The sequence below is a fragment of the Onychomys torridus genome, chromosome 7, assembly GCF_903995425.1.
Source record: "Onychomys torridus chromosome 7, mOncTor1.1, whole genome shotgun sequence".
Lineage (NCBI taxonomy): Eukaryota > Metazoa > Chordata > Mammalia > Rodentia > Cricetidae > Onychomys > Onychomys torridus.
This window is the reverse complement of record NC_050449.1, coordinates 16,044,565-16,058,480: the sequence shown is the minus strand read 5'-3', so window position 1 is coordinate 16,058,480 and position 13,916 is coordinate 16,044,565. Positions and strand designations below refer to the sequence as shown.

General features: G+C 48.0%; 1 protein-coding gene across 1 annotated transcript; it reads left to right on the top strand.

Annotated features, from left to right (window-relative positions):
* The first annotated feature begins 279 nt into the window (after positions 1 to 279).
* Positions 280 to 13,559, top strand: Icam3 (intercellular adhesion molecule 3). The gene is given in 7 exon segments (XM_036192427.1): positions 280 to 300; positions 1,867 to 1,969; positions 11,762 to 11,838; positions 11,959 to 12,019; positions 13,063 to 13,240; positions 13,425 to 13,463; positions 13,465 to 13,559. Coding segments are annotated over 7 exon segments (540 nt in total). The 3' UTR covers positions 13,526 to 13,559.
* Positions 13,560 to 13,916: the final 357 nt, after the last annotated feature.

The following is a 13,916-nucleotide window of genomic DNA, read 5'->3' as shown; positions in this document are numbered from 1 at the left end:
CGAGTGCACGCACTTACTCCCCGCCTCTGTGCTGTCTCAATACTAAGAACCAAGGCATCTGCCTCCTCTGTCAGCACTTTCTGGGGGCACATTTGGACATAACTGCAACTGAGGCCCCTCTCCAGCATCTGGTCCTCATGTAATCCCGGCATCCCTGGCCCTAATCCTAGCATCCCCAAAACAAGACACAACCCTGGACCTTTCACCTCCTGCATCCTTCCTGTCCCCACTGACCTGCGGGCAGCTGACAATGAACCTTCCCCTCACAGCTTAGCCACCATGACACCCTTCCGGTTGCAGGTCTGCTGTCCTTAGGTGAGAGCAGTTTCCCCGGGCAGGGCTGGGCTCAGGGGTTGGAGAAAGCAAAACCTCCTACATCCTGTAACTCTGACCACTGCAGTGAGAACCTCCCACTTCCAGTAACTCAGATCTGACGAGGGGCTCCCCAGGAGAAAGTTAGCTCCCTAGCCCCCACTTTGCTTGTGGAGTCTATTCACCCAAACATCTGTTTCTCTGGATTGCTTCTGCACACCCACCCTCTGCTGCTGCAGTTCCCTCTGCCAGAATCATGCCTGGCTCACTTGGCAAAACTCCCAAGAGCACTAGCTGCTCTTCCAAAGGTCCTGAGTTCAATTCCCAGCAACCACATGGTGGCTCACAACCATCTCCTAATGAGATCTGGCACCCTCTTCTGACCTGCAGACACACATGTAGGCAGAACACTGTATATGTAATAAATAAATCTTTAAAAAAAAAACAACCAAACAAACAAACAAAACAAACAAACAAACAAAAAGAAAAAAAACAGGGGCTGGAGAGATGGCTCAGCGGTTAAGAGCACTGACTGTTCTTCCAGAGGTCCTGAGTTCAATTCCCAGCACCCACATGGTGGCTCACAACCATCTCTAATGATATCTGGTGCCCTCTTCTGGCCTGCAGGGACACATGCAGGCAGAATAATGTATATATAATAAATAAATAAATCTTTAAAACAAACAAACAAACAAACAAAAAACTCCCGCTTAGTCTTCAAAACCTTCCTTCCTTGCCTCTCCTCCTCTTCCAGAACCCCCTCCTCAAGTATTCTCTTCCCTCCCTCTCTCATTTTATTTTATTTTATTATTTTATTTTTTGAGCTGAGGATCGAACCCAGGGCCTTGCGCTTGCTAGGCAAGCACTCTACCACTGAGCTAAATCCCCAACCCTCATTTTATTTTTGAGACACAGTCTTACTCTAGAGTCCTGGCTCTGTGTAGACCAGACTGGCCTCAAACTCACAGAAAACTTGCCTCTGCCTCCAGAGTGCTAAGACCAAAGGTGCATACCACTGAACCCAGCTGACTCACCTTCTCTCAGAGGCTGCACCAGAATCTACTCGGCCTCCTGAGCTGCCCCAGCCCCTTACTGACGACCTCTCCTGCTGAGCCAGGTCCACTATGCAGAGCAGAGAGTCTGAAAATCCTAGCATAAGGTGGGGCCTCTTGCAGGCTGGGTCCCAGCACCAGAACGCTACAGAACTTTCCCCCCAGAGGTGCAGAGGTTAAGAGTTCCTGCTCTGCACGCCTTTAATCCCAGCACTCAGGAGGCAGAGGCAGAGGCAGGCGGATCTCTGTGAGTTCAAGGCCAGCCTGGGCTATACAGTGAGATCCAGGATAGGCTCCAAAGCTACAAAGAGAAACCCTGTCTCGAAAAACCAAAAAAAAAAAAAAAAAAAAAAAGTTCCTGCTCTGGCTGGAGCCTCAGTGCCCTGTGCTTCCTATGAGAGGGTCACTCTTGGTGACCTGCAGTGTGGACCTGTCACACCCTCAGCTTATCGCCTTAGACATGTCTCTATGAGGAGCCCTAGTTGGCTAGGACCTAAACCAGACAGCTTTCAAATTGCATACTGTGACCAGCGACAGTCAAATCCTGTGCTCTGGACACTGCAGTGCCACCAAAATGGCCAATACCATGAGCATCACCTTGTACAGTGAGTAGAGGCAGCTGAACATTCCGTGAGGGTCCACCCTGCACTGCCAGGAAGCAACCAAGGTTTGCAGGGTAAAGGGATTCTGAATTTAGAGGGATGGATGGGCTAGAGCGTTGACCCAGAGCTCAAACCCGGCCTATGGGAGAGATATGGACATACAGACCACATCTCAACAGGATTCTGGAGCAGCAGCTGCATAATTAGTTTTTCTGGGGCCGCACAGGCATGTGTGTATTTTACATGGATTCTGGGGACTGAATTCAAGTCCCTATGCCTGTATGCTGAGTGCCTTATGGACTGAGCCACCTCCCCAGCCTAACAGCCATTTTTGTTTAGGGCTGGGAATGGAACCCAGGGACTTTGCACATGCTAGAACCTGCTCTACCACTGAGCTCCATGCCCAGTTCCGAAATCTCTGGTTTTAACAGATGGGGTCTTCCTCCGCCCCTCATGCTGGTTTCTTAGGGTTCAGACCAGAGCTCCTGAACATTTCCAAGATAGAACCATTTGTTGTTGGGAGCACAAAGGTTCTTGTGCTCACAGATAGCAGTAGGGAAACCAGGAATGATAAACAAGTAGGGTTGCATTTTCAAAGATGTATAACCTATTTTCTTCCCCGAAGGCTGGGGTTGGAGGTAACTAACAGCCTGGTGATCCTTGTGCTGTCTGTAGGGCCAGGCCCAACGGCTCCCCAAAGCTTCCACAACCAGGACTGGAGGTGGCTAATAGCCCAGATGACCTCTCCACCATCTGTGTGACTAAGGCCACACCAGATCCTCCCCTAAGTCCTTGTGGTAGTTTGAAAGAAAATGGCCCTCAAAGGGAGTGGTACTGTTAGGATTTGCTGGAGCGCATGTGGCCTTGTTGGAGGCAGTGTGTCACTGTGGAGGTGGGCTTTGAGGTCTCATATGCTCATGCCACATCTAGTTTCACAGATCATTTCCTGTTCCCTGCAGGATCAAGATGTAAAAGAATTGTCAAAGTCATGGTGTCTCTTCACAACAATAAAACCCTAACTAAGATGGAAGTTGGTACCAGGGACTGGGAGATTGCTGTGACAGGCCTGACCATGTTTATGTTTGAAGGAATATGGACCTTGGGACTGTGGATTAGAAAATCAGTTGAATGCTTTAAGCGCTACTTAATAGGTCATACCAGTAAGAACATGGAAAACAGTGGTCCTGGTGTGATTCGATGAACTATGGGAGCCTGGTTTACAGAGCAAGTTCCAGAAGAGCCAAGCTTAGGCAGTGAAGGAAACTATTGAAAACAGAAAGATGGTGAAGATGTAATTGAATAAGGGAGCCATGTTCCAGCCCCAGAAAGCAGTAGAACTTGGCAGCTTTGACCACGTGGTTCTGGCTTTACGTGGCTCTGGCTTTACGTGGTGACAGAAGAACGGGGTTATGGAATATTCCTCCACAACTAAGGAAAGCTGGTGAGGCCTGGCATGTGTCAAGGGTGTTTCTGAATGGAGGTGTAGAGAGGCCATTGCATGAAGCTGTGCAGGTGAAGCCTGGATTGTCTTGGAGACCCCAAGATGTTGGGTTCTGTCATGGGATACCTGCTGAGGAGAGCTGCTAACAGGGAATGGAACCAGGCCAAGAGAGAGAAGTGTGCTGCAGTCAACAAAGCTGAAAGGAGCTGGAGGTATGGAGAGCATTTCAACATCAGTCATGAAGTTTAGAGCTTAGAGTTTACCCAGCTGGTTCTTGGTCTTGCTTTGGTCCAGTATTTCCTCACCATGCTCCCTCTCCTACGTTTTGGAATGTTAACGTATATCCTGTTCCATTATATGTTGGAAGTATGTGTTTTGTTTTGTTATATAGGAAATTACAGTTAAGACACTGAATGAATCTCAGAAGAGACTTTGAACTTTGGACTTTCTTTAATTTTTATTTATTTTTTTAAGATTTATTTATTATATATAGTGTTCTATCTGTACGTATCTCTGCAGGCCAGAAGAGGGCACCAGATCTCATTACAGATGGCTGTGAGCCACCATGTGGTTGCTGGGAATTGAACTCAGGACCTTTGGAAGAGAAAGCAATGCTCTTAACCTCTGAGCCACTTCTCCAGCCCAAACTTTGGACTTTTAAAACATTGTTAAGACTGTTATAGATTAAGGAGACTTTTGAAGTGGGATTCAATGCATTTTTGCATCATGATATGGCTACAAGTCTCTGGGGGACAGGGAGTGGAATGTAGTGGTTTGAAAGAAAATGGCCCCCAAAGAGAGTGGCATTATTGGAGGTGTGGCTCTGTTGGAGTAGGTGTGGCCTTGGAGGAAGTGCATAGTGTCTCAGATTACTTCCTGTTGCCTGTGGACCAAAGATGTAGAATTCTTAGCTCCCTTTCCAGCACCATGTCTGCCTGCATGCTGCCTTGCTTCCTACCATGATGATAATGGACGGAAACTCTGAACCGTAAGCAAGCCACCACAATTAAATGTTTTTCTTTATAAGAGTTTCCATGGTCATGGTGTCTCTTCACAGCAATAAAAACCTTAACTAAGACATCCCTTAAGGTAACACATGGAGCCTGTCTCTAGAACCCACCTTCATGGAAGAAGTGACATGAGCCGGGCGGTGGTGGGGCACGCCTTTAATCCCAGCACTCGGAAGGCAGAGACAGATGGATCTCTGTGAGTTCGAGGCCAGCCTGGGCTACCAAGTGAGTTCCAGGAAAGGCGCAAAGCTACACAGAAAAACCCTGTATCAAAAAACAAAAAAATAAAAAAGTAATAAAATAAACAGATAGGAGAATGGGGGGTGGGAGAATGCCTCAGCCATTAAAGGTTAGGCTCCCAACACAAAGGCAAGACTAGAAAGTTAGATGTAGTGGTATTACATCTGCTAGGTATTACGTTACTACTAGGGGAGCGGAGGCAGGAGGATTGCTTGAGACCAGGTATTCAAAGCCAGGGCAGCATAGTAAGACCTTATCCCAACGAATTAAAAAAAAAAAAAAAAAAAAAGAATAACAAACACCAGGACACACTGCTCAGGTAACTAATCTGAAATACCTCTGACAGGTCGTGGTGTGTAAGTGTGACTGAGTGGTGTGTAAGTGTGACTGCATGGTATGTGTGACTGCGTGATGTGTAAGTGTGACTGCGTGCCCTCCATGTGTCCATGTCTGTGTGTCCTTCCTCGCATGTACACATAGGTGGCTATGTGGGAGTCTCCATGGATGTCTGACTGTGCAGTGTGTTTATGTGCCTGTATTCCTGTGTGTTCCTGTCAGGACATTTATGTCTCTGCGCTTCCCTCCATCCTCATTCTCCCACGACCACCCCATTTTTGAGACAAAGTCTTCCGTAGCCCAGACTGCCATTGAATTCACCGTGTAGTGGGAAGGAGGCCGTTGGATTACTCTCCTCCCAACTGTCCCCCCATTTTAAGTCACATTTATTTGTGTGTGAGATGTTGTAAACGACTGTGAGAGGACAGCCTGTGGGCGTCATTCTCTCCTGCCACGTGGGTCCTAACATTGCTCTCCTGTCCCCAGGTTGCCAGCACGTGCCTTTACCTACTAAGCCATGTGGCTGCCTGCTCCACTTTTTTTTTTTTTTTAAAGATTAATTTTATTTTGTCCCTCAAATCTGGAACAGTCATGTGGTAACCAAGGGAAACAAGTTAGCAAGTTAATAAACAAATCCTTCTTTAGCGGTGAACACATTTGCAAAGAACTAACATTCATGTTTCTAAAGCTAGGCTATTCATATTTCTTTTTTGTATCAAACATGGAAGTCCAAGGAGATCAATCCTAAGACCTATGCCATTCTATTTGTTTTATTAAACGGACTCTGCAGTCATTTTTAACATTACTTTCTGAGAGTCTCTTTCATCCATTCATACGCTACCATTCCAAGGATAGCCCATATAACATTCCAAGGATAGCCCACAGTCAAAGGATTGAAGGTAGCTGCTCAGAGAATAATAAGGAAAACTCAAATAGGTGTTAGGTCGCAGTAACCTTCGGTCTCAGAATACTAACGGCCACCTACAGCTGTGGGACAAGAGGGACATCCAGATTCTCGTCACTCAGACTCTGCCATGGGCTCTGGAGTAAGGGGGGGCCCCATGGCCAGCATGTGCATTGAGTAAAGGTTGGTAAAAAATGTCATTAGCTTTAGCACTATTTTCTCACAATAAAATACTGAATATCAATGACCAGGAAATATTACTACCAAACTGAAGATGGATGTACACAAGGACCTACATCATATTTGGTGATTTCAATTTCTTTTTGTAGTAGTATTGTGTTCCCCAAAATATTATGTACCCTAATTAACTTATCTGGGGTCAGAGACAGAACAGCCACAATATTAAACATAGAGGATAGGCAGTAGTAGCACACGCCCTTTAATCCTAGCATTTCATAGGCAGAAATCCATCTGTTCAAGGATACAGCCAAGCATGGTGACTCACGCCTTTAATCCCAGAAAGCAAGCCTTTAATCCCAGGGAGTGATGGTAGAAAACAGAAAGGTATATAGGACGTGAAAACCAGAAACTAGCAGCATTTGGCTGGTTAAGGTTTTAGGCTTTGAGTAGCACAGTTCAGCTGAGATCCATTTGGATGAGGACTCAGAGGCTTCCAGTCTGAGGAAACAGGATCAGCTGAGGAACTGGCGAGGTGAGATAGCTGTGGCTTGTTCTGCTTCTCTGATCTTCCAGCATTCACCCCAATACCTGGCCTCAGGTTTGATTTTATTAATAACTTTAAAGATTCCTGCTACATCTTTTTTGTTTTGTTTTGTTTTTGTTTTTGTTTTTGTTTTTCAAGACAGGATTTCTCTGTGTAGCTTTGTGTCTTTCCTGGAACTCACTCTATAGCCCAGGCTGGCCTCGAACTCACAGATCTGCCTGCCTCTGCCTCCCGAGTGCTAGGTAAAGGTGTGCACCACCACCACCTGGCAGTTTTAATTTCTAGTGCTCAATGAAGAATGGGGAGGAGATTGTTGGCAAAGGAGAATTCCTAGGAAAAAGAATTCTCTTTTGCCCCCCTGGAGAGGACATTGCAGCCCTGTCATGCAGGGCCAGTGACTGTCCCGATGTGTGGATCATGCTCCCATCAGGGCAGAGGGACAACTTAAGGACAGATAGCAAGGGCTAGAGGACAGTTATATTGCCCTTATAGTCAGCTCACTGGACTAGCACCATTCATGGTATTTGCTGTTTATTCGGTTCATTCATTCATTTAAAAAACCTACTGGGTGCCTATTATGTCCCAGACCCTGTAGCAGGCATTGGTGTAAGTCGAGAACAAGGTGCTGATGAGGAGCACTGTTTTTGTATCTATCTGGGCTTGACACTCTCTGAGGCTAATCTGGATGGTGCCACATATAAGAAGAGGGTCTGTGAAAGGGTTGAAGGTCAAATAGTGCATCCTCATTCTTTGACCCCAGAACCCCAATATGAGGCAGTGAACACAGGATGAGAGGAATAAGGATGTGCCTCCTCCTCTGCTAAGGCCCACACTCTAGACATTGGCCACTCCCTTTCTCAAACAGTCCCACCCATCACCCGACAAAGGTGCTTTCCTGGCTTTTCTCCCCACTGCTTGAGAAAGCAGCACAGGTCATGGCATACTGGGAGACACAGCCACAATCTGGCTGAATTCCACACAACTAGAATAAACCTCCTGAGCAGATGCTACAGACCCACAACAGAATGACCAGTCCACCTTCTCTGGGCAGGGCTCCGGACTATCCCAGAGCCCAGAATGCTCGGAGAAGAGGGGAAATTGACCTCGGGCACAGGACAGTGACGTCTAAAGGCATGACAGGGCCAGGGCCACCCAAGCCGGGTAGCAGAAGTCTAGACAGAATGAGCAACAGTGGGTGGGGGTGATAGAATAAAAGCACGTTTAGTTATTGTGCAAACCAGAACCAAGGCATAGACATTCCTCTGTGCTGGTTTACTGTAGTGGGCTTTATTCTCCACTGTAGTTGGAGAGCCTCTCTCCAGGTGCCATCAAGCCCTGTTAGTCCAACAACCCCAGACATTATATTATTTAAACTGTTTGGCCATTAGCTCAGGCCTACCATTGTCTTGCTCTTACTCTTATATTTAGCCCATTTTTATTAATCTATACTTTGCCACGTGGCTTACCAGTACCTTATCTCTTTCTTGTCATGGCGGCAGCTGGCAGTATCTCCCTACCCAGCCTTCCACTTCCCAGAATTTTCTTCTCTCTTGTCCCGCCTATACTTCCTGCCTGGCCATTGGCCAAACAGCATTTTATTTATACAGAAGGTTGGGGGAGGGAGCCACCCAGGCCTTTGGAATTTGCCCCACGTTGGGCACCAGATATTGGTGAAATTATTAAGACCACTCCACATAGTTAAAAGGGAGGTTTATTTTGTGGGGTAACTTACAAATGAAGGGATAGGTTGTAGGGTCTGGGGAAGGGATGGCGCAGTCGGGAGGCGGTGTTCTCTGGAGAACTCTGCTCCATCTACCTCCAGCGTCCAGGGTCTTGGAACCAAGCGAGCCTCTCCTCTTGATCCTGGGTCTTCAGCGTCCTCCCTCAGCCCTGCCTTGTGGGTGTGACCATTACCGAAGCCCCAATGGGGGTTGGAACTTCCAGGCCAAGGCTGGGATGGCTACCCACTACACTCCACAGTGAGATGAGTAGGGGTGAGACAGCAGGTCATGGATGTGGAAAGCTCAAACAAGATCTCACAGACAGGAAGCCCTCACAGCCAGCAGAACCACTAGAAATCATCTGCTCTCTGCCTTTGTTACACGTATTTTGCCAATAAAACTGGTTATTAGCAGAGGGAGTTCTAATGACTGACTTGTGGGCAAAAAGAGCCAGCTGCTCTGGCCTCCAGGATGCAGGGACAGCTTCCCATGTCCAGTTCCCAGCATGGGCAGTTTAGGAAGCAGGAAGAACCTAGTCACCATGGCCTCCAGACACTAACAGCCAACAGCAGGATCTGTCCATCCGGATTTTACTGGTACTGTGGGTTGAAACTGGAATCCATTGGTGGGTTATGTAGCATGAGGGCCAGGTGAAGAGGCTGGAGTTATTTAAAAAAAAGAAAGAAGCCAGCAGAGTAGGGGCCCAAGGTCTCGCCTGCACATATGTGCTCCAGCCTCCCCTGGGACCCTACATCCAGGGCTCCACACACCGGTACCCTTGGGATCACAGTGTGGGTCCCTGGGTGGGAAGTACGAAGGCACAGAGTGTCTGTGGTAGTACAGCAGGCGGGAGAGGAGCTTCAGGACAATGTGGGGATGCTCCTGGGACAGGTCATTCTTTTCTTCAGGGTCCTAATTGATATCAAACAGCCAGAGTGTCTTGGTTGATGAGTCCAGTGAAGGTATCTCAGAAACGTTGGATTGAGATGGAGGAGGGAACCAGTAACCACAGCCTGGATGGCCCATGAGGAGTTTCCAGTTTTTATATCTAATCCCAGTGTGGATAGAGGTGTTAAAGGCAGGATATTCTAAAGGAAAAGAGTCATTCTTTGTGGAAGCCACGCTCTTGCCAGGACATGGCAAACTGTCAAAAAAGTCTGGGGGAGGGGTGGGCTTCCGTCACTGATGGTTCTCCACACATCGAAGCCACCCAGAGGCTTGGTACTGCTGGTGCTTCCCCCAGCCAGATTCACCAGTGTGGGAAGCCAATCTGAGATGTGGATGAGCTCCCGGGTCTTCACACCCTTTTGTTTCAGCAAGGGGCTTGCCACAAAGCTCACTCCACGGATGCTTCCTTCCCACAGGGTCCATTTCCTTCCTTGAAGTGGCCAGTTGTTGCCCCCAGACAGAGTCTGCCCAACCATTGTCTGTGGAGAAAATGAACACCGTATTGTTCCAGAGCCCGTGGCTTTTCAAGGCTGCAGTAACGTTTTCCGCTGCTTTATTCATGAGGGACACCGTCCCTGCATAAAAGCGTCTGTGCTTATCTTGGATGAAGTCATATGGCTTCATGTATTCCTCAGGGACCTGAAGGGGATCGTGGACAGACTGGAGAGCCAGGTAGAGGAACAGCAGACTTCCACATTGCTGTTCACTACTGACGGAAGTCAGGACAGGAACTCAAACAGGGTAGGAACCAGGAGGCAGGGGCTGATGCAGAGGCCGTGGACGGGTGCTGCTTACTGGCTGGCTTCCCACTTATATATATTTCTTTAAATTTAATTTTATACATATTGACTATATGCATGTCTGTGCATGACATCTATGCCTGGTGCCCGCAGAGGCCACAAGAGAGCGCTGGCTCCCCCAGAACTGGAATTCCACACAGTTAGGAGTTGTCATGTGAGTGTTGGGGATCATACCCAGGTCCTCTGGAAGAGGACCCACGCTCTTCACCACTGAGCCATCTCTCTGGCCCCTGCCTCTCCCTCTTGAGTGCTGGGATGACAGAGGCACAGTGTCCACCATGTCTGGTTTAATAGGTACTGGGAGGAAATCCAGTTCTTCATGAGTCCTAAGCAAGCACTCTGACAACTGAGCCATATTCTTGGTCTCTCTTTTCAGGTGTTTGAGGCAAGGTCTTGTTATGTAGCCTAGGCTAGCCTAGAACTGGTGATTCTCTTGCCTCTGAAGGCTCTCTCAGCTCTGGCTGTTTATCTTTAGGAAAATCACCTCACTTCACTGGTCTATGTTTCCCCATCTGTAAAAGGGAAAAAGAACAATTAGGTTTCATGAGCTCTCTGAAGATGGTTGGCACATGAACAGTGTAGAGCAGTGCACAGCCGATGTAGTGATGAATGTTTGCTTTTGTGTGTGTGTGTGTGTGGTTTTTTGGGGAAAGAGTTTTGTAGACAAATTTCTTTCTTTCTTTTTTTTTTTTTCAGAACTGTGGATCGTACCCAGGGCCTTGTGCCTGCTAGGCAAGAGCTCTACCACTGAGCTAAATCCCCAACCCCAACAAATTTCTAAACAGTCTTAGTAAATAAGCCAAATACAGAGGTAACAGCCCAAGAGATCAGAGAGCCTTAGTCGCTTCCCCAGAGAGCTTCTTCCTGTCTGACTTGTGTTTTTAGTGCCTTCCTGTTCTGCCTTCTCATTGGCTCTAAGCCCAGCCACATGACTTCCTCATCACTGCCTGTCTATATGGAGTTCCAGGTCTCTATGGTTGGTACTGGGATTAAAGGCTTGTGTCACCATGCTTGGCTGTGTCCTTGACCACACAGACTCTGCCTGCCACGTGATCAAGTTAAGGGTGTGGGCTACCACCACCTGACTTCTCTTCCTAACTCGCTATGACCTCTAATCTCCAGGCAAACTCTATTTATTAACATACAAATAAAATCACATTTCAGCACAATTAAAACATCACCACAGAGTTTCACTGTGTAACCCTGGCTGTCTGGAACTCACTCTTTAGACCAGGCTGGCCTCTTTTTTGTTTCTTACAGTGATGGACAGTGAGACCATAAATGGTCAACTTTCCCCACACTGTAATGTCCTTGGAAACTAAATATCTTTTATCTTAGCGCCTGGTGCAGGAAACAAAGGAAATTCCCCTTTGTCCCCAGAATGTTTCTGGAATAACCAGAAAGGGGCTGAGGATACAGCTGAGCAGTAAGAGTGTCTGCCCAGAATCCCCCAGGGAAGAAGCGGGTGGGAGCTAAACTCGGTGGTAGAATCCTTGCCTAGACTCTCCCAGTGAAAGGCTGGGCCATGGCTTGGTGGCATGCCTGTGACAGGGTGTAAGAAAAGGCCCAATCAGTTCTTTTTCTTTTCTAATAGTTCTTCAGCTGGTATATCCTGTCTCCTCCCAGTTCTTAGGGTAGGGGTCTCTGGACTGTGCCTGCCCTGCTCTACAGGGTTCCTGAGAGTGTTGAGCTGCCCACCCCCCATCCCCTGGCAGCCCATGGGCAGAAACCTTATACCGCACTGCCAGGTTGTGGGCATGGAGCCTTGAGACCACCTCAACATGGTCGTACTCCATGGGGAGGAAGAGTTGACCTGACAGCTCATGGAAGACAAGGGAACCTAACAGAGGTCACAATCATAGTGTTAGAACAGAAGCAACCACGGGGCCGGTTTCTCCTGCCGCACAGGACTGGACCTCCAGCCACAGGGCTAGGGCCATACCAGAAGACCTCAGCCCCAGACAGCTTCAAACTACCAGTAAGGGAAGGGTTGGAACTGAGCCAGAACAGTGGGTATCCAAGCTGAGAGGATCCATGCATGCCATTGGGCAGGACTCCAGAGATGAGTGGTGAATGAGTGGGCGGTGGCTCTGGCTGGGCGTGTCCTGTGGCTTTAGCCTGTAGTATTGAGCATCTTGACCCCCAACATCATTCAGACTGGCCTCAGAAGTCGGAACCAGGAGGATGTCAAACAGACGGTCTGTAATGTGAGCTGCAGATGTGGACGTGTGGAGGCCCGGGAGAACTTGACAGGGGGTTTCTGTTCAGGCTAGCTGAGTATTATTTCTCCTGCAGTTACACATAAAATGTTTTTACATTTTACAAAAAAGGACAAATACTATAAAATTGTATTACATGAAATATATAGAATATGCAAATTCATAGAGACAGAAAGATTAGACGTTATCTCAAGACAGAGAAGAAAGGAATATAGAGCAATGATTTCCTAAGTACAGAATCTCTGTTTTGTGTGATGGAAAAAGCCCACAAATGGACAGTAGTATCAAGACATAATGTCATGAATGTAATAAATCAATACAATTAATGTTAAAAAAAAAAAAAAAAAGAATGGGACAGGGCTCCACAGGTGGGGCCCACAAGGGCAGAGACTGAGATGCACCAAGGGCAGGTGGACCAGGCCATAATGAAAGTGTGGCTTGAGCCTGGGAAGGTCATAGGGCCAGTCTATTCTGGGCCATGTCTTCCCTTTACGCTTCCTAGGGCACAGGAGGGTGGCTGCCTCTGCTCAGGAAAGAACTGACCAGGGGACTAGCTTATATAGGGTTTTTTTTGCCCCCCCCCCCCCATGATTAGTGGGATCTTGAGGCCTGATGTTGGGCTTTCTTTGTAGGGCAGAGCTTGGCTGACTGGGGGTGGAGCCTGGCCATTCACACACAATGGGTTGGGTTTGGCCATTAGAGGAGTCTGGCGGGGGAAGGGGGGGGGGGAGCCCTGGCCACTTGCACCTCAAGAGGCTTACATCCACCTCTTGAAGTGCCAGGCTCAGGGCAATGCAGCTCCAAAGCTTCAACATAAGGGCTCTAGGCATGAAGTGCCACCCATCAGGACCCCATTCCGAGTCAACCCAAGCCACAATAGCCCCTATCAGTGCCAGCCAAGGCAAGGGCAGGGACATCACTCTCACGATTGACATTCAGGGTAAGAGGGAATCCTGCAAGGTCTGCAGGGGCAAGTTTAGCAGGAGCCCAGGACACACATATTTATTTGGGTTTCTCGGTGCAGATCAGAGCTCCGAGTTGGTCAGCATCACCATAGAGCTGTTCATGCCCCAACGGGTGGAAACCATTGCGGTGGCCTGACTGTGTATCTTAAGGATTCAGAACCGGAGTGGCAGCTACCACTTGAGAAACAAGGACCCCGGTGCCTCTCAAGCCACTGCAGCCTGAAGATACAGCCCTGGAAGAGTTGTCCTGAGCTGGGGGAGTCTTAGGGCAAGACTGGTGGGTGACTGGGCTGTATCAAGTTCCCCATCAATAAAACCTTCAAACTCCACGGCCTGTGGTTTGATTTCTTTTTCTAACAGAAAAACAAAGAAAACAAACCAGCAAAAAACCCAACAGTTTATTTCAGTAAGTGAATTCAGAAAATGTTTGAGAAAGCACATTATAATACTAATTATTATTGGCTGGCACTTGCTAACTAGTAATAGACCTCGCAAAGGCTGAGATTCCAGCGTGTGCCTCCTCGACTTTTTAGGCGGTGCTGCGGATAGAATGGATTTTCCTCTCTACCTTGCACGGGCTCCCTGCTGCAGCTCCGCCCTTCGACTCAATGGCCAAGAGTCAGGGCAACGGGGCCGCACTCG